This window comes from Populus euphratica, unplaced genomic scaffold (genome assembly GCF_000495115.2).
Source record: "Populus euphratica unplaced genomic scaffold, PopEup_1.0 scaffold92.1, whole genome shotgun sequence".
NCBI classification, from domain to species: Eukaryota; Viridiplantae; Streptophyta; class Magnoliopsida; order Malpighiales; family Salicaceae; genus Populus; species Populus euphratica.
Genome location: NW_011499974.1, coordinates 80,351 through 102,655, shown reverse-complemented (window position 1 = coordinate 102,655; position 22,305 = coordinate 80,351). Strand labels below are relative to the sequence as shown.

General features: G+C 33.8%; 1 protein-coding gene, 1 long non-coding RNA gene and 1 pseudogene across 2 annotated transcripts; all 3 read left to right on the top strand.

The window, feature by feature from the left end:
- Positions 1 to 4,402: 4,402 nt before the first annotated feature.
- On the top strand, positions 4,403 to 6,668 carry LOC105139387 (11-beta-hydroxysteroid dehydrogenase-like 4A). Its single transcript, XM_011045798.1, has 6 exons — positions 4,403 to 4,885; positions 5,028 to 5,220; positions 5,302 to 5,387; positions 5,491 to 5,622; positions 5,708 to 5,836; positions 6,192 to 6,668. Exons 1-6 carry the CDS (start codon positions 4,703 to 4,705, stop codon positions 6,390 to 6,392), a joined length of 924 nt encoding a protein of 307 aa, XP_011044100.1. The 5' UTR covers positions 4,403 to 4,702; the 3' UTR covers positions 6,393 to 6,668.
- Positions 6,669 to 10,255: 3,587 nt separating this feature from the next.
- LOC105139386 (uncharacterized) lies at positions 10,256 to 10,993 on the top strand. The gene is made up of 3 exons (XR_844965.1): positions 10,256 to 10,342; positions 10,434 to 10,562; positions 10,753 to 10,993. It is a non-coding gene; the product is annotated as an uncharacterized LOC105139386 (long non-coding RNA).
- Positions 10,994 to 14,939: 3,946 nt separating this feature from the next.
- On the top strand, positions 14,940 to 17,229 carry LOC105139385 (uncharacterized; annotated as a pseudogene).
- The last annotated feature ends 5,076 nt before the right edge of the window (positions 17,230 to 22,305 follow it).

Genomic DNA, 22,305 nt, shown 5'->3' with positions numbered 1-22,305 from the left:
CCTGTATTTAAAATGAACATTTACCACAAATTAAAGTTATCTTATATTATTAGATATATTATTATAAAACATGTTTTAGTTAAGGAGTTATTGATACTTCAAGTGCAAAATGATGATATAAAACCATGATAAAAATATACTTTTAAGTACTAATCACTAGGCGATCATCTATTTTAGATTTTCATGAGCTAACACCAACATCTTTAGGAGAGGAAGTTGGAGATGGTGTCTCAAACACATTAGCAAATTTATCATCACCAACTTGTTATTCGTCTTCTTTATCATGCTCTTCCTTACCAACTTGATCTTTAGGAACCAATGCACCGTCTTCATTTAAGACAAATATCATCTTTGTTAAGGTCCTATTATTTATCTCCAAATATTTGGAATATGGTTTTTAAAAAGAGACAAAAAACTTATCCAATTGAACCTGAGTTAGCGTGGTAGATATTTAATATAAGTAATAAAGAGAGTCAAATCGGGCTAATTTACAAAACTAATGACTAAAGTCATGAAATAAGAATAATATAATAGAAAAGAAATTGAAAAAATTAAGTTACAAAGTCGATCATTAAAAAAATTAATAACAAATGATGAAATTAGAAAAGAAAATATTCCAAAAAAATAAGGTGTTGACTAACGTTAACTTTTTAAACTTGTGATTCGGGTCATTAAACTAGAAACACCATACATAGAAAAACCACGAAGCCGATCCCTAACAAATCAAATGCTTTGGGATAAAATTAAAAATAAAAACAATTACACAAAAGGATTTGAAATAAAAGAAAAGGTAATTAAAATATTAAGGGTGAAAATTGAAATAAAAATAAATTAGAGGGAAAACCAAAATTTTCTATTGGAGAGTTAAATTGAAAAGAAAATTAACTTTAACAAAAGGAAAAAAAATCAATCAATGAGAACAAAATTAGAAAAAATAATAAATCATAAACTTAGATTGAAAGATGAAAATGAAAACCAATGAAACTATTACAAAAAGGCCAAGGTAAAAAATTATAACTCATAATAATAAGGACTATTACAAAAAGGCCAAGGAAAAAAATTATAACTCATAATAATAAGGACCGAATTGAAAAAATAATATATGAAATATAACAAATAAAGGACTAAATTAAAAATAATTAAAGCCTTTATATAAAGAAAAAATAACAAAAATCATAAATTAAAAGAATAAAAATTGAAACTGAAATACCAAAAACAAACAGGGTTAACTTCAAAAATTTTTTGGAAGAAAGAGAAAAGAAAAAGAAAAAAAGCTCATTAACGATAAACGATCTCACACTTCCACCTACATGTGCCATATCATTAGAAAAAAAACACTAACACACTTTAAAAACCATCATAGACAATGACATTTGATGGTTGTATAATGCTACACGCATCATTTGAAAGGCATATGCAACAATCTACGTGCACATATTAACAATGTTTTTTTATTAATATTTTATTTATGCTAAAATATCAAATTGCTCCAAATTCAATATGAGTATCACATAAAAATCAAGAGAAAAAAACTAAAATACCCTGCAAGGAAGTTTTAAATTTTTTTTTATTATAAAGGCATTTAAATAGTTTAACTATGCTTAAAAAGCCAAAAAACTAAATTAAATCTTATTTAATGTGAGTATTACAAAAGAACTAAGAGTAAAGAAACCAAAAGGCCATTGTAATGAAGTTTTAATTCTCTTGATTTCAAGAGTTCAATAATTCAACTATGCTTAAAAAATAAAAATGTCAATAAAGCGCTAAGACACCGGTTCATTATTTTTGTTATTTTAGTTATTATAATGTTTCTAAATAATATAAAAAAACCATTATGACCTCAAATAATTTGTCAATGACATGTATGTCCTATTAAAAAGATTATTTTACCCCTCGTTGGTAGTTAAATGAATGATTTATATAAGAGTAAACTAGGGTTTTTATTGTGGATTACTAGAGTAAAAACTCCATACAATTTAGAGTTTCTACTAGATATTTGACTCACACTTTACAGTGTGTTATTTTTTTTTTCAACATAAAAAATTATATACACAGATGTTTCTGTCAATTAAAAAAATTTCCAAGTGAAAATAAAGAAGTTTATGGATACATGTAATAAAATATATTAAGAATTATGTGTGTTGATAAATAAATATAAAGTTTATAAACAATAAGTAAAAATAAAACTACAAAATCAAGAGACAGGTATAGATCAAAATATTCAATTTTACAAGACAAGATATTTTTCCGATTGTATTCACTAAATTTATTTATTAAAATAATTTTTTTATTCAATCAAACAATAATAAAAAAAAAGATACATACTTTAAATTGATTGAAAAAAATTAAAAAAAAATGAAAAGCTATACAAATTAGAAATATTATCTGAAAATAAATAATTTTTATTTTAAAAAATAAAATTTATCTATACAAAATATAAAAAAATTATATATAGATGAATAAAAAAAACCTCTTTAAAAATTAAAAACATACAAAATAACCAAAAAGTAATTATTATTTAAAAGAAGCTTTCTAAACAAAATAAAAAAGAGAATGAATATTAATTTAAATATAAATAAAAAATAATTTTTAAAAAATATAAAAAACACTAATTTTAAAAATTTTGTTAGGCCAACCCCCTAGTCTATTTTGTTAAGGCTTGCATCACTAGTTTTTTTTTTTTTTTAACCCCAATTGTTTTTGAAAAGAAAAATCAGATGATGCATTATATGTATTTTCTAGTGGCTAAAAAAAAACTGACAATCTTTTCAAAAAAGAGAGAGAGAGAGAGAGAGAGAGAGAGAGAGAGCAGAATTTCAATCCATTTTCTTACCAAAACACCTCCAAAATACGGCAATATTGGAGCCCTTTCCTCCTCTGCTTAGTGGTTACCACCACCAGGAATGAGCATCTACTTCGAGTTAATAGTTCTCATTCCCTTTTGCATACGAGTTCAGTTCTGACATTGACTCGTTTATCTTCAGGCAAGCAAAGCCACTGTGCTCAGTTTTTTCTGGACATTGAGAGTTGAATGAGGTTCGGATGTTCATGTATTTAATTGTGACACCTGAGTTCATCGAGTCTGAATTGACCCAAGGCAAGATTTTGTCGAAGCAAGGCATGAGAATGACACTGATTAGAATTTTAGAAAAAAATATTTTGTAGACAAAATTATCTAATCTCATGTAATTTTTTTAATTTTGAAAATAACAGTTCTTTTATTAGCAACATGATTTATTAAATAAAAATAAATAAAAATTAAAAAAAATATTTGTAAAACTTATAAGGACTTAAATTAAAGATTTTTTTCTTTTTTTATTACAAATTCCCTTTCCTGTTTCATAATTTTGTTGAAGAATTTTTTATTTATTAGAAACATAGTTTTTTAATAATAGAAACTTATTATGATGATGAAACCAAGTTTGAATAAAAATTATAAAACTCATGAATAAATAATTTATACACGCTTGTATGGATACATTTAGGAATAATAAGATTGGTAACATTATATAAATATTTATAATAAAAAAAATAATATATATACACACACGTGAATGGAAAACTTGCCAAGGTTAAAAATAGCAATAAAAAATAAAGATAAAATTTGATATACAAATATAATAAAGAGGGATGTATTAATTCTAAAAATTATCTATAATAAAAATAAATAGTAATAAAAAAACAAAAACCCAATCTAAAGTGAAAAGGAATTATGGAGGATGAAATAAAAAAAAAAAACTCAAGTCTATAAATCAATTAAAAAATTCAATTAAAAAAATATGGATTAAATTAATTAAAATTAAAAAATCAATTAAAAAATATAAACCAAATCTAAAAAAAAAAAGGGTTATTATATAATGAATGATGTGCAATCAAACACAAAAGCCAAATAAAAATGAGAAAAAAAGAAGAAGTCAATCATCACCAAATCACTTGTAATTAAACGACATTCGCTGCCTAGAAAGGTTTGCTTCCCGATACTAGTTTTTCACCCCTGTAAGCCAACACATTCACCACCCGAAGATGGTATGGTGCGTTCAATAAACACGCTAGTAGCTTTTCTTTTTGCTTATTATTTTTTATTAATTAAATTATCAAATCACTCCTAAAACCATATGGGTATTGCAAAAAATACCAATGTAAAATAATTAATATGCCCCTAAAATCAAGCCTAAGAATTTTTTATTAATTAAATTATCAAATCACTCCTAAAACAATATGGCGAAAGGAATTGTTTAAAAAACCTTAGGCCAAAGTTTTTTTTATTTAATGTGTTTTCTTTTAAAAGTAACTAAATAATTTAATTATTTAAAAAAAAAACCGAGATGCTCAAACTTCTAGAATGATAATAAATAGACCTCACAACAAAAAGACTTTTTTTTACCTTCAATACCAGACCAGTTCTTTATTTTTTTTAGTGAAGAGCAAAATCTTAATTTAGTTATTATAATTCATCGTAAATGAAGGCAAGTGTGCAATATTTTTTCCACTGAAATAGGTTCTGTTAATTTTGATCCGGAAAACTGGTGAAGCCTGATTTTAGTTCATTGGTAATCACGTTCAGTTACTGCAGAAGAGCTTTTCAAGCAAAAATTCTGATATTGGCAACAAATCTTTTCAATAACCTGGGTTCAGCCACACAAGAAACAGGAATTGCTTTCTTTCTGCCTTTGCTCTCCGACTTTACTGAAGCTAGCACAGCATGGATTTGATTCACAAGGTCATGAACATTGTACTTCCTCCTATAACATTGACACTGCTACTTCTCTTCTTGCCGTCGTTTCTTGTTTTCAAGTTTATAAGTTGCATTAAAAGATATATAACTAGTGAAAAGGTGGCTGGAAAAGTAGTTCTAATCACTGGGGCATCTTCAGGCATTGGCGAGGTTGGTATGCATTCTGTGCACAGATCTAAATGTCCATCATATTATGCAGACCTAGAACCCCGCACTCCCAAACGAAAACGTTGGAAACTTGTTACCATTGTAACATACTAATGCTCTTAATTGTATTTTGTGATTTTTGAAGTATCTTGCATATGAGTATGCTAGGAGAGGAGCATGTTTAGCCCTTGCTGCCAGAAGAGAGGAGCGTCTTCGAGCAGTTTCTGATAAAGCGCGGATGCTGGGATCACCGGATGCTATAGTCATCTCTACTGACATTTCAAAGGTTGAAGACTGCGAGCGGTTTATTACTGAGGCAGTGAATCATTTTGGCCGATGTAAGGAGCTTCTTTCAATTTCAATTTTTTTCTTTTTTCAAAAAAGTTGATTTACAATGACTCGCGGGGTTTATACAATAGTGGATCATCTGGTGAACAATGCTGGTATTATTCAAATTGACATGTTTGAGCATTGCAAGCAAATCTCGGATTGTGCAATACTTATGGTATGTTCTTGGTATTACTTACCTACTTAAAATTACAAAATTCATCTTTCAACATTTTGCGTTGCCAGAAAATTTTCTGAGGATCCGTTTTGGTGCCTTGCAGAATATAAATTTCTGGGGTTCTGTATATGTCACTCGTTTCGCTATTCCACACCTGAGAAAAAGCAAAGGGAGGATCGTAGGGATTTCTTCAATTGCTGGATGGTGCTCAGTACCGAAGATGAGCTTCTACTGTGTAAGACTTGCCCTTAATATATGCTACACTCAGCCAGTGAAACAGTCATTTATAGAGTAACTTATCAATATTATAATTGCTTCAGGCAAGCAAGGCAGCCATAACAAGTTTTTATGAGACACTAGCTGCTGAATTTGGTCCGGATATTGGAATAACAATAGTCACTCCTGGTGTAGTTGAGTCAGAAATGACCCAAGGTGATTTTATATCAAAGGTATATCTGAAGGAACTAAATCGTGAAACGACAGATGAATGTTCCTCTGTTTACTTATCAGTTCTTGCGTGATTTTTTTTGGGTGAATGAATTTTACTCTGATTTTAATTGATTATGTGATATAAATGATGGTAGAAATATCATGTTCATCATCTATTAAATTGTTACATGCTCACTGACTTCACTTACAGACTTCTATGGTGAAAAGGCCTAGTCAAATGCTAGTATTTGATCTGTAAATCATGTCTCGTCTCGTCAATTTTTGTTGGAAAATACTTTTCAATACATGTTTTCACCTAAATTCGTCCATGCAAGATGATTCTTCAACAGTTTTTTTAAATGTAATATTCTGCAGGCTCAAATGGACTTTGTCCCGGCTGAGTCAACTGAAAGGTGTGCTGAAGCAATCGTAAACAGTGCTTGCCGAGGAGACAGGTACTTGGTAGAGCCGTCTTGGACAAGGATGTCGTTTCTGCTGAAGGTCCTTTGTCCTGAAGTGATGGAGTGGTACTTGCACTGGGTATTGGCAGCTAGGACTTCGAAGAAAAGTGACTAGCATGAACATCTGTGGTCTCAGTTCACAGGCAAAGAAATTTGTCTTGCTCGTTTCAGCTTTAATTCAATTCAATTTTGAGATCTCAAGCAGACTGGTTTTCTGTTTCATGTTTTTCTTTCTCCTAAGAAAATGCAGAGCTTTGCCGCTGTAGTAAAATAAAGGCATTGCTAGTTCATTCTGCAGCTAGAATATGATCATTTTGGAGCTGCAATTCTCAGTTCCTGCTGTCATTTCCTTAATCAGCAAGCTGAGAGTGTCCATTTTTATTGATTCAATTTTGTTGGTCCTTGGTTATTAACCATGCTCTAGTAAGTTCACTTCAAGAATGAGTTGCCTAAATCTCATCTCCAAATTAGTTGGTGTCCGTTCTAATTTTTTTTAGCATGAATCAGAAAGCCAGTCAGCATTACATGTAACAAAAATTCAAAGCCAGCTTCAACCTTCAGCATATTTCATTAGTGCCGATTGTGATTGCATGCTTCCGGACTGGAGAAATATTGTAGATTATTAGGAAAAATAAGAGCTTGATCAAGATCCAGACATATCTTGCTGGTGTTGCAGACATAAATTTCAATACCTAAAAATTAAACCAGCAAATGTATACAAATATTTTATTTTATTAAAATATATAACTATATATAATCCTTATTTAAAATATTCTCAAAACTAGAAGATTTGATGATTTAATACTTTTAAAAATATTTTTAATTTGTCTTTAAAAATATTATTGAAAAACTTTTATAAAATAATTAAAATTTTAAGTTTTGTTACTTTTAAATTTAATGAAGAAGACTTGGGAGTTTTTGAAAGAGTTTTTATGGTTAAAAAACTTCTCTCTAAGAAAATCTTGTATCTCCAAATTATTTTTTTTTCATGTCTATAATAAAGCTATTTATTTATAGAGATTTGTACGAGCATTTAAATATTTTTTATCAATCTTATATGATATTATTTTATTATTTAATTTTTATTTATGAAATCTTGTATTTAAAACGAAATATCTTAATTATTATCTCATCCCTTATATCAATTACATTAACTAAAAAAACCTTGTGTCTTCAAATTATTATTATTTTTATTAATATGAGTATTTTGATCAGCTTACGTGTATCTCAATTAATTTTATGAGCTTTAAAATTAATAATTATATAAGTATTTAATAGCCATTATATTAATAACTACAAGATTCAATCTTAAAATTATAAAAAAATAATTTTTTTAATTTCAAACTCTTATTATTATACCAGCTACTGTATGCTTATTCTCTCCTATTTTCATTAAAGTTTTTGTTTCACACATGAGCTTGCAAAGCTGCACTCACTTGATTAAGGTCATCATACTGCACAGTAAGGGGTGAGGCTGAGGCAGGAATGACACGCGGGGGTTTGTTACTGGGCAAGGCCTACCAAGGACAGGGCTGTCCTTTTCTTTCGCCCGTCATTAAGTAACTAAATAGTACCCCTTCCAAATCTAATATTGAGTTCGTTGCGGCTAGATGTTATCAACCACATATCGAGTTAGTTTAGGCGAGTTGGGACAGCAGGTTAGGTCGGCTGGCCAGTTATAAAGAAGATTGCGATGCATGGCATGCTGCTCGCTCTAGCTAGTGATCCGTATATATGAAAATGTTTATTAAAATTAACCATGCATATACGTTGACTTATTCATCGAGACAGGAATATAAACATGCTCTCTTGTTCCCTTCCAGCCAGGGGCGGAGGAGCATAGAAGACTAAGGGGGGCTGTAGCCGAGATAAAAAAATAAATCTTAAAAAAATATAATATTTTAACTTATAATTATAAGTATAGTATTTTTATTTATTTTTTTTCAAATTCGGATATGTAAATATTTCCTTTGCATTATTTCTTATTAGCTTCGTACCTTTTCATTGGGCTTCTTAACCTTTAACATCTCATTAATTTCTCTTCTTACTCAATGAATAAATTTCTAGGATTTTCTATTCCGGATAAAAGAACCCATTTTATATATCCCAATTTATATGTATTTGATTCATAGAAAAACATTAAAAAATTTAATTTTAAAAATAAAATTAAAAAAATAAGTTTGGAAATGTGGTTATAATTATTTTTTAAAGTGTTTTTTATGCTGAAATATATCAAAATAATGTTTTTTTATTTTTTTAAAATTATTTTTGAAATCAACGTATCTAAATGATTCAAAATATACCAAAAAAATTAATTTTTATTGCACCGCGTTCCCAAATGCTTTCTACTCTTTAGCCCCCATCTTATGATAGCAAATAAATACTCAATCAACCATGAGGAGTGTAACCTAATTGGTCAGGCTCTAGGTTTGCTCTCTAAAAATTACTAGTTCGAATCCCACAAATCTTAAGACTACTAAAGATTTATATAGTCCTTAACTTCAGGACCCGTAGGATTAGTCGAGATATATATAAACTGATCCAGATATTCACATTAATAAAAATAAATAAATAAATACTCAAGCGAACTTCATGATATTTCACACACTTACCATATCTTTTATCACCTGCTTAATTTCCATTAACATGGAGTATGGTTTCTTAGCTTGTCCTTTGATTTATAATACAAAAATTTTCATAATGAATACATTATTAGTAAAGTGATAAAAAACAATCAGAGTGTCTATTTAATAATGAATATTGAAAAACAATTTATGTTTATTTGTTCGTAGCCCAGGATAAAAAAGATTCCTAGCTCCGCCCTTGCTTCCAGCAGGGAAATATTAACAATTCTGCTTCTCCATACTGCTGCAAAGCTATGGATATGACTAGAAAGTCAATGAATATTTTACTTCCTCCTATAGCACTCATTGTGCTTCTTCTAATCTTGCCACCATATCTTGTTATCAAGTTTCTTGGTCTCATAAAAGGATTTACTGCATACAGCGAAGACGTGACGGGAAAAGTAGTACTTATAACTGGAGCATCTTCGATCAAAGTTTATTTCTGTTATACCCGACCTACGTTGTGCAATAACATACATATTGATTTTTTTATTGTTTTTAAGCAAATTGCATACCAATATGCAATTGGAGAGGAGCTCGTTTAGCACTCGTTGCTAGAAGAGAAGATCGTCTTCGAGGAGTTGCAAGTGAAGCCAGGAAGATGGGTTCGCCAGATGTTTCCAAGGTTGAAGATTGCAGAAGATTTGTTGATGAGGCAATAAGACATTTTGGACAGCGTAAGTAGAGTTTCCTTTCAATTTTTGAATATTGCCTTAGAAGAAAAACTTGAGATCCATTTAATTCGTATTATATCCTGTGTTGATGCATTGGCTACAAATGCTGCAGTGGATCATCTGGTGAATAATGCTGGGATTCTTCGTGTTTGCTTGTTAGAAGAAGCTACCAACATATCTGATTTGAATTCTGTAGTGGTACATGATTGAAGATGATCTTCACATATCTCTCTTTTTATTAAGTTTTATTTATTATTATTAAATCATATTTGTTTTGACTTATGGAACTAATAAAAGCATCTTGATAACCGGATCAACATGTCAACAAGTAAACTGATTTTCATTAAAACACAACATCACACTCTTTTCTTTTTTTTTGTTGAATTGGTTGGGTTTGGTCCTGACGATTAGATTAAATGAGTTTGATAATATTTTATCCGATTTAAATAGAAATATGACTTGTGATCTTATATTTTTTATATTAACCTATTAAACCGGAACAGATTTAATAATGATTTAAATTATTAACGTACACAACTATATGGATTGTGAAAAAGAATAATATGAGTATCATATATAATTTGTTAAAGTTGCCTGTCAGATGAAGAGAATTCACGTTCGATGTATTTTGTTGGACATAAATTTATGGGGTTCAGTGTATGGCACTTGTTTTGCAGTTCCATACCAATGAAAAAGTCGAGGGAAAATTATTGTCATCTCTTCAGCTGCTGGACGTTTCCATAGTCCGAAGAGCAAGCATATACGGTGTAAGAAACATTCTGAGTGAACAGATTTAAATCTTGAGTCTTCCATTTACTTTGAGCAACTGATCAGTTTGTGTGTCTAATATGCCTTCAGGCTAGCAAAGCAGCCTTAATAAGCCTGTATGAATCACTGAGGATTGAATTTGGTTCAGATATTGGAATAACAATTGTGAATCCTGGGCTTGTGAAGTCAGAAATTACCGCAGGCGAGCTACGATCAAAGGTCGCTAGGCTACTCTCAGAGATAAGATATCACTATCTAATTTATTACAATAATTATATATATCTTGTTTGCTATGAACCGCTTAATTTGCAGTTGGAGCAATATTATTGCTTTCGATTTGGTACTAGTTTACACAGATTGAATTTCCCCCCTTCTGTGTTCTCATTGTTTCTTAATTTCATTTTGTCAGGTTAAAATAGAAAGCATCCCAATTGAATCAACAGAGGATTGTGCTAAAGCAATTGTGGACAGCGCTTGCCGTGGAGACAGGCACTTGGTGGAGCCATCATGGGTAGGGATAGGTTTCCTGTTCAAGGTGCTCTGTCCTAAAGTCCCATGGAATGATGTGCCCACTGGCTATTCTCCTCCGCACCTAGGAATTTCAAGAAGGCTGCATAGGAGAGGCCTACTTCCAGTATGCATGAGAAAATAAAAGAGTTGATTGTTATAACATCTCCAAAAAGAATCAAGTTGATTGTTATTCGGTACGAGATCAAGTTTTATTAACCTCCACAAAAAGCATGGACCTTACATATTAAAAATTTTCATGTCTTTAATGTACGCACAGGCCACGACCCATAAAGTACACAAGACTTTCGTCGGCAAAGTATTGCGGCACCAACCATTAGATTAGCAACTCACAGATATGAAATGTTGGGCAGTGATTGGTGAATGAAGCTCGAATTGATCGTCTACACGTGGAAGAAACTCTTGCAAATTTGGACGGTGTGCCCATCTCCAATTGGTTGAGACTCGCTAATCTTGGAGGAAAGAGGCTAACGCTAGTATTTGGTGGATGCAGAAGTCAGAACACAACACTAAATTGTAATAGCATGATCAATCACTTCAATTTTAAAGGTATATCTTCAGGATTGTTGCGGTCTCAATGATTTATAAAATGCTCTTCATGTTAATGGGGAATCATTCTAGACTGGATTTCTCGCTATAAATGAACAGGGTGTGTTTGTCCTTTTCAAGACAACAAAATTCAGTAACCTAGCCACAAGAGTAGCGTGGGCAAATAGTGAGAGGAAATTCAGGCAAGTTCTCAAATGGAAGGCAGAGTGAAGTTGGCTTCAGTTTTTGTGGTCCTTGTGGTGCTAGGGTTCTTGGTTTTGGGTCCAAAATCTGTGGAGTGTGCATTTAGCATCCAACTAAACCCATGCACGCTTTCACAGTGCATTGCCGATTGCAAAAAAGCCTTGCAGGAAAAGTTCCTCAGCGCAACCTGCACAACTGGGTCTCAGGGGAAATTCTGCATTTGCCTAGGGTGAAATTATCCACACACAAAAGCCAGTTCCGAATATCAAACTTAAAAGGTGAAGTTGTTGCCTCGCCCAGCTACCTAAATTATTAATAGATACAAGCTATGCAAGATTGTGTAACAAGCTATGCAAGATTGTGTAATCTTACTTCATTCTTCTAGCTAATAAGAGCTTGTAAGTTGTCCCTTAAATTAATCTGAAAAGCAGTGCTCTTTTTGAGCATTATCACTAGCAATCGTTAATATTACAAGGTCAGTAATCTTGTAAACTAGTACCGCTATGTCCTGTTTTCCGGTGTGAAGGCTTGTGGCTTGGCAACCAGCCCCTAAAATCCATCAGAGCTCCAATAATGAGCCCACTAAAACCTGAATAAATCCTTCTAATTAATCATTTTGGAAACTAGAGCAACATTCCAGCTGTGCAAGACATGGTTGTGAATCTGGAATTCATTTCATTAGGTTGCCGGTCTTTAACACTTTCTCGGCTCCTGATGAGATGAGGACATATGGCAACAAACTTCTCGGCTAAGATTTAGAAGCTAGCTGAGAAATCTGTGCAAAAATAACTTACAGCTCACTCTAGCAAGGCAGGGAATTTAGCAATGGCCCGAGGCAAAATGTAATGGAAAAATGTGTGCTCAATCACTTTTTGCATCAATTCTTAGTTGCTGGTAAAGTGGAGTCACCCTGTGGATGATATCGAACTCTTTTTCAATCTCGAGAGAGTGTCAAAAAGGCATGCAAAACGAGCAATAAAAACCATATCCAACCTGCACATAATACTGTCCAAGGATTTAAACAGTCAACTTCCACTACAAACCACCCATGTCAAATCCAACTCTTGATTAGAAGGGTATCAAGACAGTTCCCTCTGTCCTCATTAAGGCCTTTAGATTTAAGCATTCAACCAACTCTAGTGCACCTCTTAATGACCGACTCTTAACTAAGAAAATGTACTCCTGACAGCTAGAGACAACTTCCCAATTTGGTAGATGGTATTTTAGCTCTCACGGTTTGCTAAGCATCAACTCCATTGTGAATGTTGCAGTCCAAAGTGGAGGTCTGCATCTTGAAGTCTCACCATAGATAATTAGTCTTCTCTGTTTCTGCAATTAACTCCATTGCTTTTAAGAAATCACGTTTTTGAGGTCAGATGCTGCCCCAGATTTCTTGCCACTCAAATTAGATTGTGTTTGGTTTTAGGTGAACAGGGGATCAAATGCTTGTGTGTTAACATTTTTTTTCTTTCAATCATGCTTGATTTTAGGTTAATAAAATGTTGTAGGAGCATGACGTTTCTTTGGGAATACTGTTGAAATTGCGTGTATTTCTAGAAAATTTAATTTTTTTATATTTTTTAATTGTTATAATGTATTAATATTAAAAATAATTTTTTTTATAAAAAAAAAAAAAAACAATATCTAACACTATCTCAGTCACCTGAAAAAGCAAGAGAGAACTAATAAAGTGGATTAACGTGCAATTCTAGAAGAAGGTGGATTCATTCACATGCTTCCAAAAGTATTCTAAGGACCCTCGTGAATAAAAGAAAGAAAGTAGATGGCTAGTTACGGAGACATCCCTTTCATCAAATCTAACGAAACTTCGTGATAAATCATTAAAGATACATTTCAATACTCAAGCATTCCTTAAAAAATATCTCAAGTTTTTTTAAGAAAAAAAATAATTTTCTTCTTTATATACAATATTTATCTATTCTAAAATTCTAAAAAATAATTTTCAGTTTTCTGAATTTATCTTGAGTTTGAAAAATATACTTTAGAGCTTCTTTACGAATTTCTTTTTTTTTTTTAATAAAAAACACGTGAACAATAAAAAATATTTTTTTATTTACACACATTTTTTAACAATGTAAATAATTAAATTTATTGTTTTATATTTTTCATATTTATTTAGTGTTATAAATTTATTTTTTATTATAAAATACAATTTAAGGATTTTCTTGTTTTTGAGTTAACAATATAAAATAATTCTTAGTGTGAATGAAATAAAATTAAGATTTTATGGTTAGATTATTAAAAATAAAATATGATGTTAAAATTATTATTATTATAAATTATGGTCTTGATTTTTATGAGAAAACAGTTGCAGTTTTTATTTACTTTCTTGTGAAAGGATAGATTTTGGTTTTTAGAAAAACGGATGATGAATTTTTTGTCTTTCATTAGAAAATAATAATATTGTTTCACTAATCACATCCTAATTATTATGTACCATTGATTTCTAATAAAATAAAAAGAAATAAAACATATCACCATGTTTGTTTTTATATTTTAAAAATATTTTAGAAAAAATATAAAAAAAAAATTTAATTAATATTTTTTAGTATTTTTAAATGATATTAAAAATAATTTTAAAAAATAAAAAATATTATTTTAGTATATTTTTAAATTAAAATTTTTTTAAAAACAACTGAAAAATTGATGGATTTATCATCACACAAGTATCAGTGCTGAATGTTGCCACGTTCATTGTTTCTCTATCACTCTACTTGCCATCGCAGCTTTGTATATCTTTGCACGGATCAAAGATATGTACTCAGTCAATTCAACATGTCGTTGTTTCATCTTTGCTTCTGGTGCTTGGTCTTCTTCGTACCTTGAATTTCTTATCCTTATCCACTGTCTGAAAACACTCCTCTCAAGTGTGGCCGTTTAGAAATCACCATTTTTTAAAAAATAATTTGGATATTTGTTGGATATTCTTGGAGTTCCAGATTTGCTATAGACCCTTGCCATTGGCCATTGCCGAATATTGAATCAGAATTTATTACAAAGGCAATGGAAAACTGATCAAATATATGTTGTCTTCTTCTTCTTTTTTTCTCCTTACCTGGAATTGTCAAATGTGAACGTAGCGTAAGAACTTTCTTACTTGTTATTTCAATGGACAGTAAATCAACTCTTAACTTGCCAAAGCTGTAACGAGACAACATTTCAAAGAATGCCAAGCCACGTGCTATATCCTAAAGTCCATCAATGATAGAGAAATTGAATCCAAGAAAAAGACAACTCCCAGGAATCCAAGAAATTTCTTCTCTCCCTCGTTTTATAGATGGCAACCTTAACTGTTCTTTTCACGTAACCAACCTTCGGGTTTCTTCTTTCTATAAATGGAGTATTCTTTCGGGTTTCTGTCTATAAATGGCCTCAACACTCCACTGTGTTTCTCACTGGGGATTTATTAATTAGGCACCGTGAGAGTTCTGGTGGCTTCTTATTCAATTCCTAATAAAGGTCAAGGAAACCCAGAAATGGATGACCGTGATGGTGATGATGATGCATATGCGAAGCTTGTAAGGAGAATGAACTCTCCAAGGTATTTCATACCTCTCCCATCTGTTGATTGGTAGGAGAGAGTACAGTGATTTTTTTATTACATGACCCTAGCTTCCGATGTGGTTTCAGAGTTGTGATTGAAAATGATGTTTGTGAGCATGCCACAGTCATTCAGGTAATTAAATTACCTTGAACTTTCAATAATGCAAGAATGTTTATCCATCTAGGATTTCTTTCATGTTTTTTGTTATCCACTTGTTTCTTATCCATAGTCTTAATTTTTATTTTTATCTTTCTTTATTTAGGTGGATACTGTCTACAGGCAAGGTACACTACTTGAAGTTGTTCAAGCTCTCGCGGACCTAAACCTTGTAATAACAAAAGCGTACATGTCTTCTGATGGAGGGTGGTTCATGAATGGTACAGTTAATTGAAAACTCTTCTCAAATAAACGATACCCTCTTTCTTCCTTCAATTTGACTGTTGAGTTCGATTTTCAGTGTTTCATGTGACTGATGATGGTGGAAACAAAATTAGAGATGAAGGCATTCTCAATTGCGTAGAGAAGGTAATTATTTTCTCGCTTATTCTCTCTGTCATATCAAAATCTTTTTTTGTAACTGTTTTGCTTGCTTTTACAGGCTCTTGAGACTGATGCATATGCGGTTACATCAATGGGGAAGATGCTTCTTTCTAAAGAGCATACTTTAATTGAACTGACCGGCACTGACCGGCCTGGTTTGCTGTCAGAAGTATGTGCAGTGCTGACTGACCTGAGTTGCAATGTCGTCAATGCGGAGATTTGGGCACACAATGCTAGAGCAGCAGCAGTCATACACGTTACAGACCAGTCAACTGGAACTGCAATTGAAGACCCGAGGCAGCTTTCCCTGATAAAGGAACTTCTTTATAATGTCCTGAAAGGTCTAGGCGATTACAGGACGCCAACAGTGTCCATTTCTTCTCCTGGGGAAATACATATAGAGAGAAGGTTGCACCAGATGATGTTTGCTGCCAGGGATTTTGAAAGGCCTCTCAGTGAGGATGACAATAGCGTGAGGCCATCCGTAACAGTATCTGACTGTCCCGATAGAGACTACACTGTCGTTACAGCGAGGTCCGTCGACCGGCCAAAGCTATTGTTTGACACCGTGTGCACTCTAACAGACATGCAATATCTGGTGTTCCATGGAACAGTCAATACTGGCAGTGATGAAGCTTATCAGGTATTCAAAGACATGATCACTTTCAGTGGAGTCCCTAATTATGACCTAAGAAGCGGCTTTTTTTCATTTGTACAAAATGCCGAAGACAGTTTATATGATTGCAGGAATACTATATCAGACATGTCGATGGACTCCCTGTGAGCTCAGAAGCAGAGCGACAACGTGTCATGGAGTGTATTCAGGCAGCCATTGAAAGGCGAGCAACAGAGGTATAGCTGCACCTCTTTTGGAGATTTATATTTTCCCAGTCCATATAGCACATCTTCTCAGGTTGCTCGCCCTCTTGCAGGGACTACATCTTGAGCTGTTCACAGATGATCATTTTGGACTTCTCTCAGATATTACAAGGATACTTCGTGAGAACGGTTTATGCCCCAAAAGGGCAGAAATTTCGGCAAAGAATGGGAAGGCAAAACATAATTTTATTGTCACAGATGTGTCTGGCAACCCTGTTGAACCTAAAACTATCTATTTGATCCAGCAGCAAATGGGACAAACCGTGATACAGGTGAAAGGGAATTTTAAATATGTCTCCGAAATTTCCCCAGCAGACACCAAGAAGTTTCCTCTTTGGGAGCTTTTTCAAATTCCCAGGTTTCCAAAATTTTGGACTCATCAAATCCCATTCATAATATGCTTATGCTTTGCAGACATTGCAAAAACGGCAGAACAAATTGTTGCTTAAAGGACTCCGTTTTCCGTGGGACCATAAGTGACTTCAAGCATGTGCATACATCAAAATGAACTTCAAAGCTAATTGTTAGTTTGCATGGTTTGTGTACAGCTATTGTACAGATTGCGTTTTGCGTTTGTAATAGTGAGAGAATGATTGTAGCGATGAAGATCATTAATAAAAAGAGGCAAATATGTTTTAGCAATGATTCTTTTCGCACAGCATTGGCTCAATTTTCTACAAACTGTTTTTCTCTCAAGCTGCACCCTGGATAGTGCTCTGCCGCAGTGTTACCATGTTGATGGTATTGAGTGAACTTAACTGGTCAACTGCATCAGCTACAACATATTGAATGATCTTCCATATCGGATCAATCAATTCCTACTTTTAAGCTCCAAAGAAATTTAAAAATAGGATTTCCCCTTCTTTCTTTTCTTTCTTTGCGGGATAAAGCAAGGCCCCTGCAGTTGTTGGCGAGGAAATCCCCGCAGAGCAACCAACCTTGAAACAATCGACACTAGAAAGATAAACTATATTTTTCAACTGAAACTTGATCACTATACAAGTTAAGAAATCCATAAACTGTCATGATCTTGTTATGTATGGACACAATATGATAGGTGGCAGTCATGTCAAACATGGCTGCATGGTGAGAGTCAATGGTGGGTGCCTAAACAAAGAAAACGGTGCCCACCATAATTGACCAAAGAAAGAAGATTGTCTCCCATATCAGCTATAAATAGAGGGTGTCATTAAGAGCTGATAACAAGAAGAATCAGAGAGAAACACAGAGAGAGCTAGAGTGAGAGTTGAGTTGAGTAGAGAAGTTTTTTCTCCTCCTCCTTGTTTTGTTGTTTGTATTGTTTCTAAGCTTGATTAATACAAACCAGTAGCTCCATGGAGTAGGCAAGTTGCCGAACCATGTAAATTGATGTGTGTTTGAATGCTTGAATGTCCTAACAACTGGTATCAGAGCTTGTTCTTGAAAAAGAGGGTGTTTGATCCAAACTCAAAAATCAAAGTTCTCAAAACGTGTTTTTGAACATACCATCGTGAAGAGGAAGACGAGAGGAATCCAATGGTGAAAACCCGGCAAAGAACCGATGTCCTGCATGCCTGCACGCACCGATGTTTGCACTACCCACGCGCACCGACGCGCCTCACGCTCTCCATGCATCTTCCTCGCCCGATTTCATGTAAACTGAACCGGGTTGACCCGATACGTCGGCAGCCACATAAGCAGTTCTTCACAGTCAGCTGCCACGTCATCACAACCACGCCAGCCAAAAATCCACGTGGATCTGCCACGTTATAATTATGGGCCCGCATATCTTACGTGTCAGACATATCATTATATCCACGTCAGCATTCTGGGTTTTGATCCAGTGTGGCACAAGACTATTCCTCCTGACACATGGCTGCATCTGCAACGTTCAGTGATCCAAAAGTTTGATTGATAAAATCTGAGCCATCCGAAATCCGATTTGGGTGATCTCAATGTCGTTTCCAACATTTTTGGACATTTCGGACACATCTGTAGGTCAGATTTTGCATATTCGAATTCGAGAAATATTAAAAATGGCAGATGAAATAAAGGCTGCGGGAATTGAAAAATTTGATGGAACAGATTTTGGATACTGGAAAATGCAAATTAAAGATTATCTATATGGGAAGAAACTTCATCTTCCTCTATTGGGGAGCAAACCAGAAAACATGTCAGAAGAAGATTGGCAAATTCTTGATAGACAGATTTTGGGCATTATCCGGCTATCATTGTCAAGAAGAATTGCTCATAATGTTACAAAAGAGAAATCCACAGCAAGATTGATGGAAACATTGTCTGGGATGTATGAGAAGCCCTCAGCAAATAACAAAGTGCACTTGATGAAGAAATTGTTCAACCTGAAGATGACAGAAAGCACCTCTGTTACACAGCATCTCAATAATTTCAACACCATCACAAATCAATTGTCATCTGTTGAGATTGAGTTTGATGATAAGATTCGTGCACTCATTTTGCTAGCTTTACTTCCAAGTAGTTGGGAAAGTATGAGAACAACTATAAGCAACTCAGCCGGAAAATCCAAATTGAAATATGATGACATCCGAGACCTGATTTTAGCTGAAGAAGTATGAAGAAAAGACTCGAGTGAAAGCTCAAGTTCAGGTTCAGCTCCAAACATCAACACTCGAGGGGGGAGACAAGACAAAGGCTTATCCAGAGGCAGATTAAAATCTAGGTACAGAAGTAAAAGCAAGTTTGGACCCAGAAAGGAGGTTGAATGTTGGAATTGTGGCAAACCTAGTCATTTCATGAGGAGTTGCATAAAACTGAAAAAACCTGAAGCTGATTCTGCAAACGCCACTACAGACGAGGTACAAGATACTTTGATTCTTGTTGTACATAGTCCTATTGATGATTGAGTTTTTGATTCTGGTGCTTCATTTCACTGTACACCACACCATGAAATGATGCAAAACTATATTGTTGGAGATCACGGTGTAGTTTATCTGGCCGATAGACAACCATTGGATATTGTGGGTATAGGAGATGTGCAAATTAAGACAATGAATGGATCTATATGGAACTTGCAAAATGTAAGGCATGTTCCTGGACTAAAGAAGAAGTTGATCTCGATCGGACAACTTGATGATAGTGGTCATTCAATCCTTTTTTCTGGAGGAATGTGGAAGGTATCAAAGGGAGCAATGGTTTTGGCTTTTATTGATGACTTCAGCAAGAAGGTATGGGTCTACTTTCTGAAAAATAAATCTGATGTGTTTGAAACATTCAAGAAATGGAAGGCTATGGTTGAGACTGAATCAGGTTTGAAGTTGAAATGCTTACGATCTGATAATGAAGGAGAATACATTGATGGAGGTTTCAAGGAGTATTGCGCTGTCAACTGTATCAGAATGGAAAAGACAGTTCCACGCATACCACAATAGAATGGCATTGCTGAGCGGATGAACAGGACCATCAATGAACGAGCTAGAAGCATGAGGTTGCATTCTGGGTTACCTCAAACATTTTGGGCTGATGCAATTCATACTGCAATTTACTTGATCAACCGTAGACCATCAGTTCATTTGGAGTTCAGACTACCCGAGGAAGTATAGAGAGGAAAAGAAGTACAACTTTCTCATTAAAGGTCTTTGGGTGTGTTTCTTATATGCATGTAGATTCTGATGCTCGCAACAAGCTAGATGCCAAATCAAAGCACTGTTTCTTCATTGGTTATGGAGATGAAGAATTTGGATTTCAGTTTTGGGATGTTCAGAACAAGAAGATTATCAGAAGCAGGAACGTGATCTTCAACGAGAAAGTTTTGTACAAAAACAGATCAAATACAGAAACAGAGATGGCCGATTCAGATACGAGTCCATAAAAATCTGAATTCATAAGATTAGAAGGGCTTCCCGATGTTACCACTCAAGAGTCCTTACAAGAAAATTCAAGCACATCTGTACCCACTACTACTACACAAGAAAATACAGAGCCAAGTAAACCAGTTGTTCGTAGGTCTTCAAGGACTATAAAGCCTCCATAATAATTCACACTTCTATTGAATTATATTTTGCTGACAAATGGTGGTGAACCATTAACTTATGAAGAATCCTTACAAGATGGAAACTCGAGCAAGTAGGAGTTAGCAATGAAGGACGAGATGGAGTCATTATTGAAGAACAAGACTTGGGAGCTAACCACACTACCTGAAGGAAAGAAGGCTTTGCAAAACAAATGGGTTTACAGAGTAAAGACTGAGCATGACGGAAGCAAACGGTTCAAGGCAAGACTTGTTATAAAAGGGTTTCAACAAAAGAAAAGGATTGACTACTCTGAGATATTTTCTCCAATTGTGAAGCTTACAACAATCAGAGTTGTTCTGGGGATAGTAGCTGCAGAAAATTTACATCTTGAACAATTAGATGTAAAAACAGCATTTCTTCATGGTGAATTGGAGGAAGACATTTACATGCAACAACCAGAGGGGTTTGCAATACAAGGAAAGGAGAATCAAGTTTGCAAGCTAAAGAAGAGCCAATATGGTTTGAAGCAAGCTCCAAGACAGTGGTACAAGAAGTTTGACAACTTCATGTGTAGTTTGGGATACACAAAATACTAGGCTGATCATTGTTGCTATGTCAAATATTTTGACAACTCATATATCATTCTACTATTGTATGTGGATGATATGTTGATTGCAAGATCCAACATGGAAGAGATTGACAAGCTAAAACAATAGTTGTCAAAACAGTTTGAAATGAAGGATCTGAGAGTTGCTAAACAAATACTTGACATGAGAATCATCAGAGATAAAGACAAAGGCATACTAAAATTTTCACAGACAGAGTATGTCAAGAAGGTTCTCAGCAGGTTTAGTATGGATAATGTTAAGCCAGTAAGTACACCTCTGGGGAATCATTTCAAGCTCAGTAGAGACCAGTCACCAAAAACTGAGCTAGAATGTGGATACATGGATAAGATTCTATACGCCTCAGCTATCGGCTCTTTGATGTATGCTATGGTTTGTACTAAACCAGACATTGCCCATGCAGTGGGAGTTGTAAGCCGATATATGAGCAATCCTGGAAAGCAGCATTGGAAGGCAATGAAATGGATCATGAGGTACTTAAAAGGTTCATCGGAGACATGTCTTACTTTTACAGCTGGTGGTTTGAAACTTGAAGGTTTCGTAGATGCTAATCTAGCAAGAGATATTGATAGCAGAAAGAGTACTACAGGATATATATACACTCTAGGAGGCACTGCTGTTTCTTGGAGTTCTACCTTGCAAAAGATAGTCGCTCTTTCAACGATAGAAGCTGAATATATTGCAGTTTCAAAATCTGTAAAAGAGATAGTATGGCTACAGAGTTTTCTGAAAGAATTAGGTAAGATGAATGGAAAAGGTATTTTATATAGCGACAGTCAGAATGCAATCTTCCTTGCCAAGAATCCAGCATTTCACTCTAGGACCAAGCACATACAGATCAAATATCACTTCATCCGACAATTGCTCGACGATGAACAACTATTGCTAAAAAAGATCTATGGAAGCAAAAATCCAGCTGACATGTTAACCAAAAGAGTTACTCTTGATAAACTGAAGTTGTGTAAAGCTTCAGTTGGTCTCAAAAATTAAAAGATAGATCTAGCGCTATTTGTATCCAAATAGGAGATTGTTATGTATAGACACAATATGGTAGGTGGCAGCCATGTCAAACATGGCTGCATGGTGAGAGTCAATGGTGGGTGCCTAAATAAAGAAAACGGTGC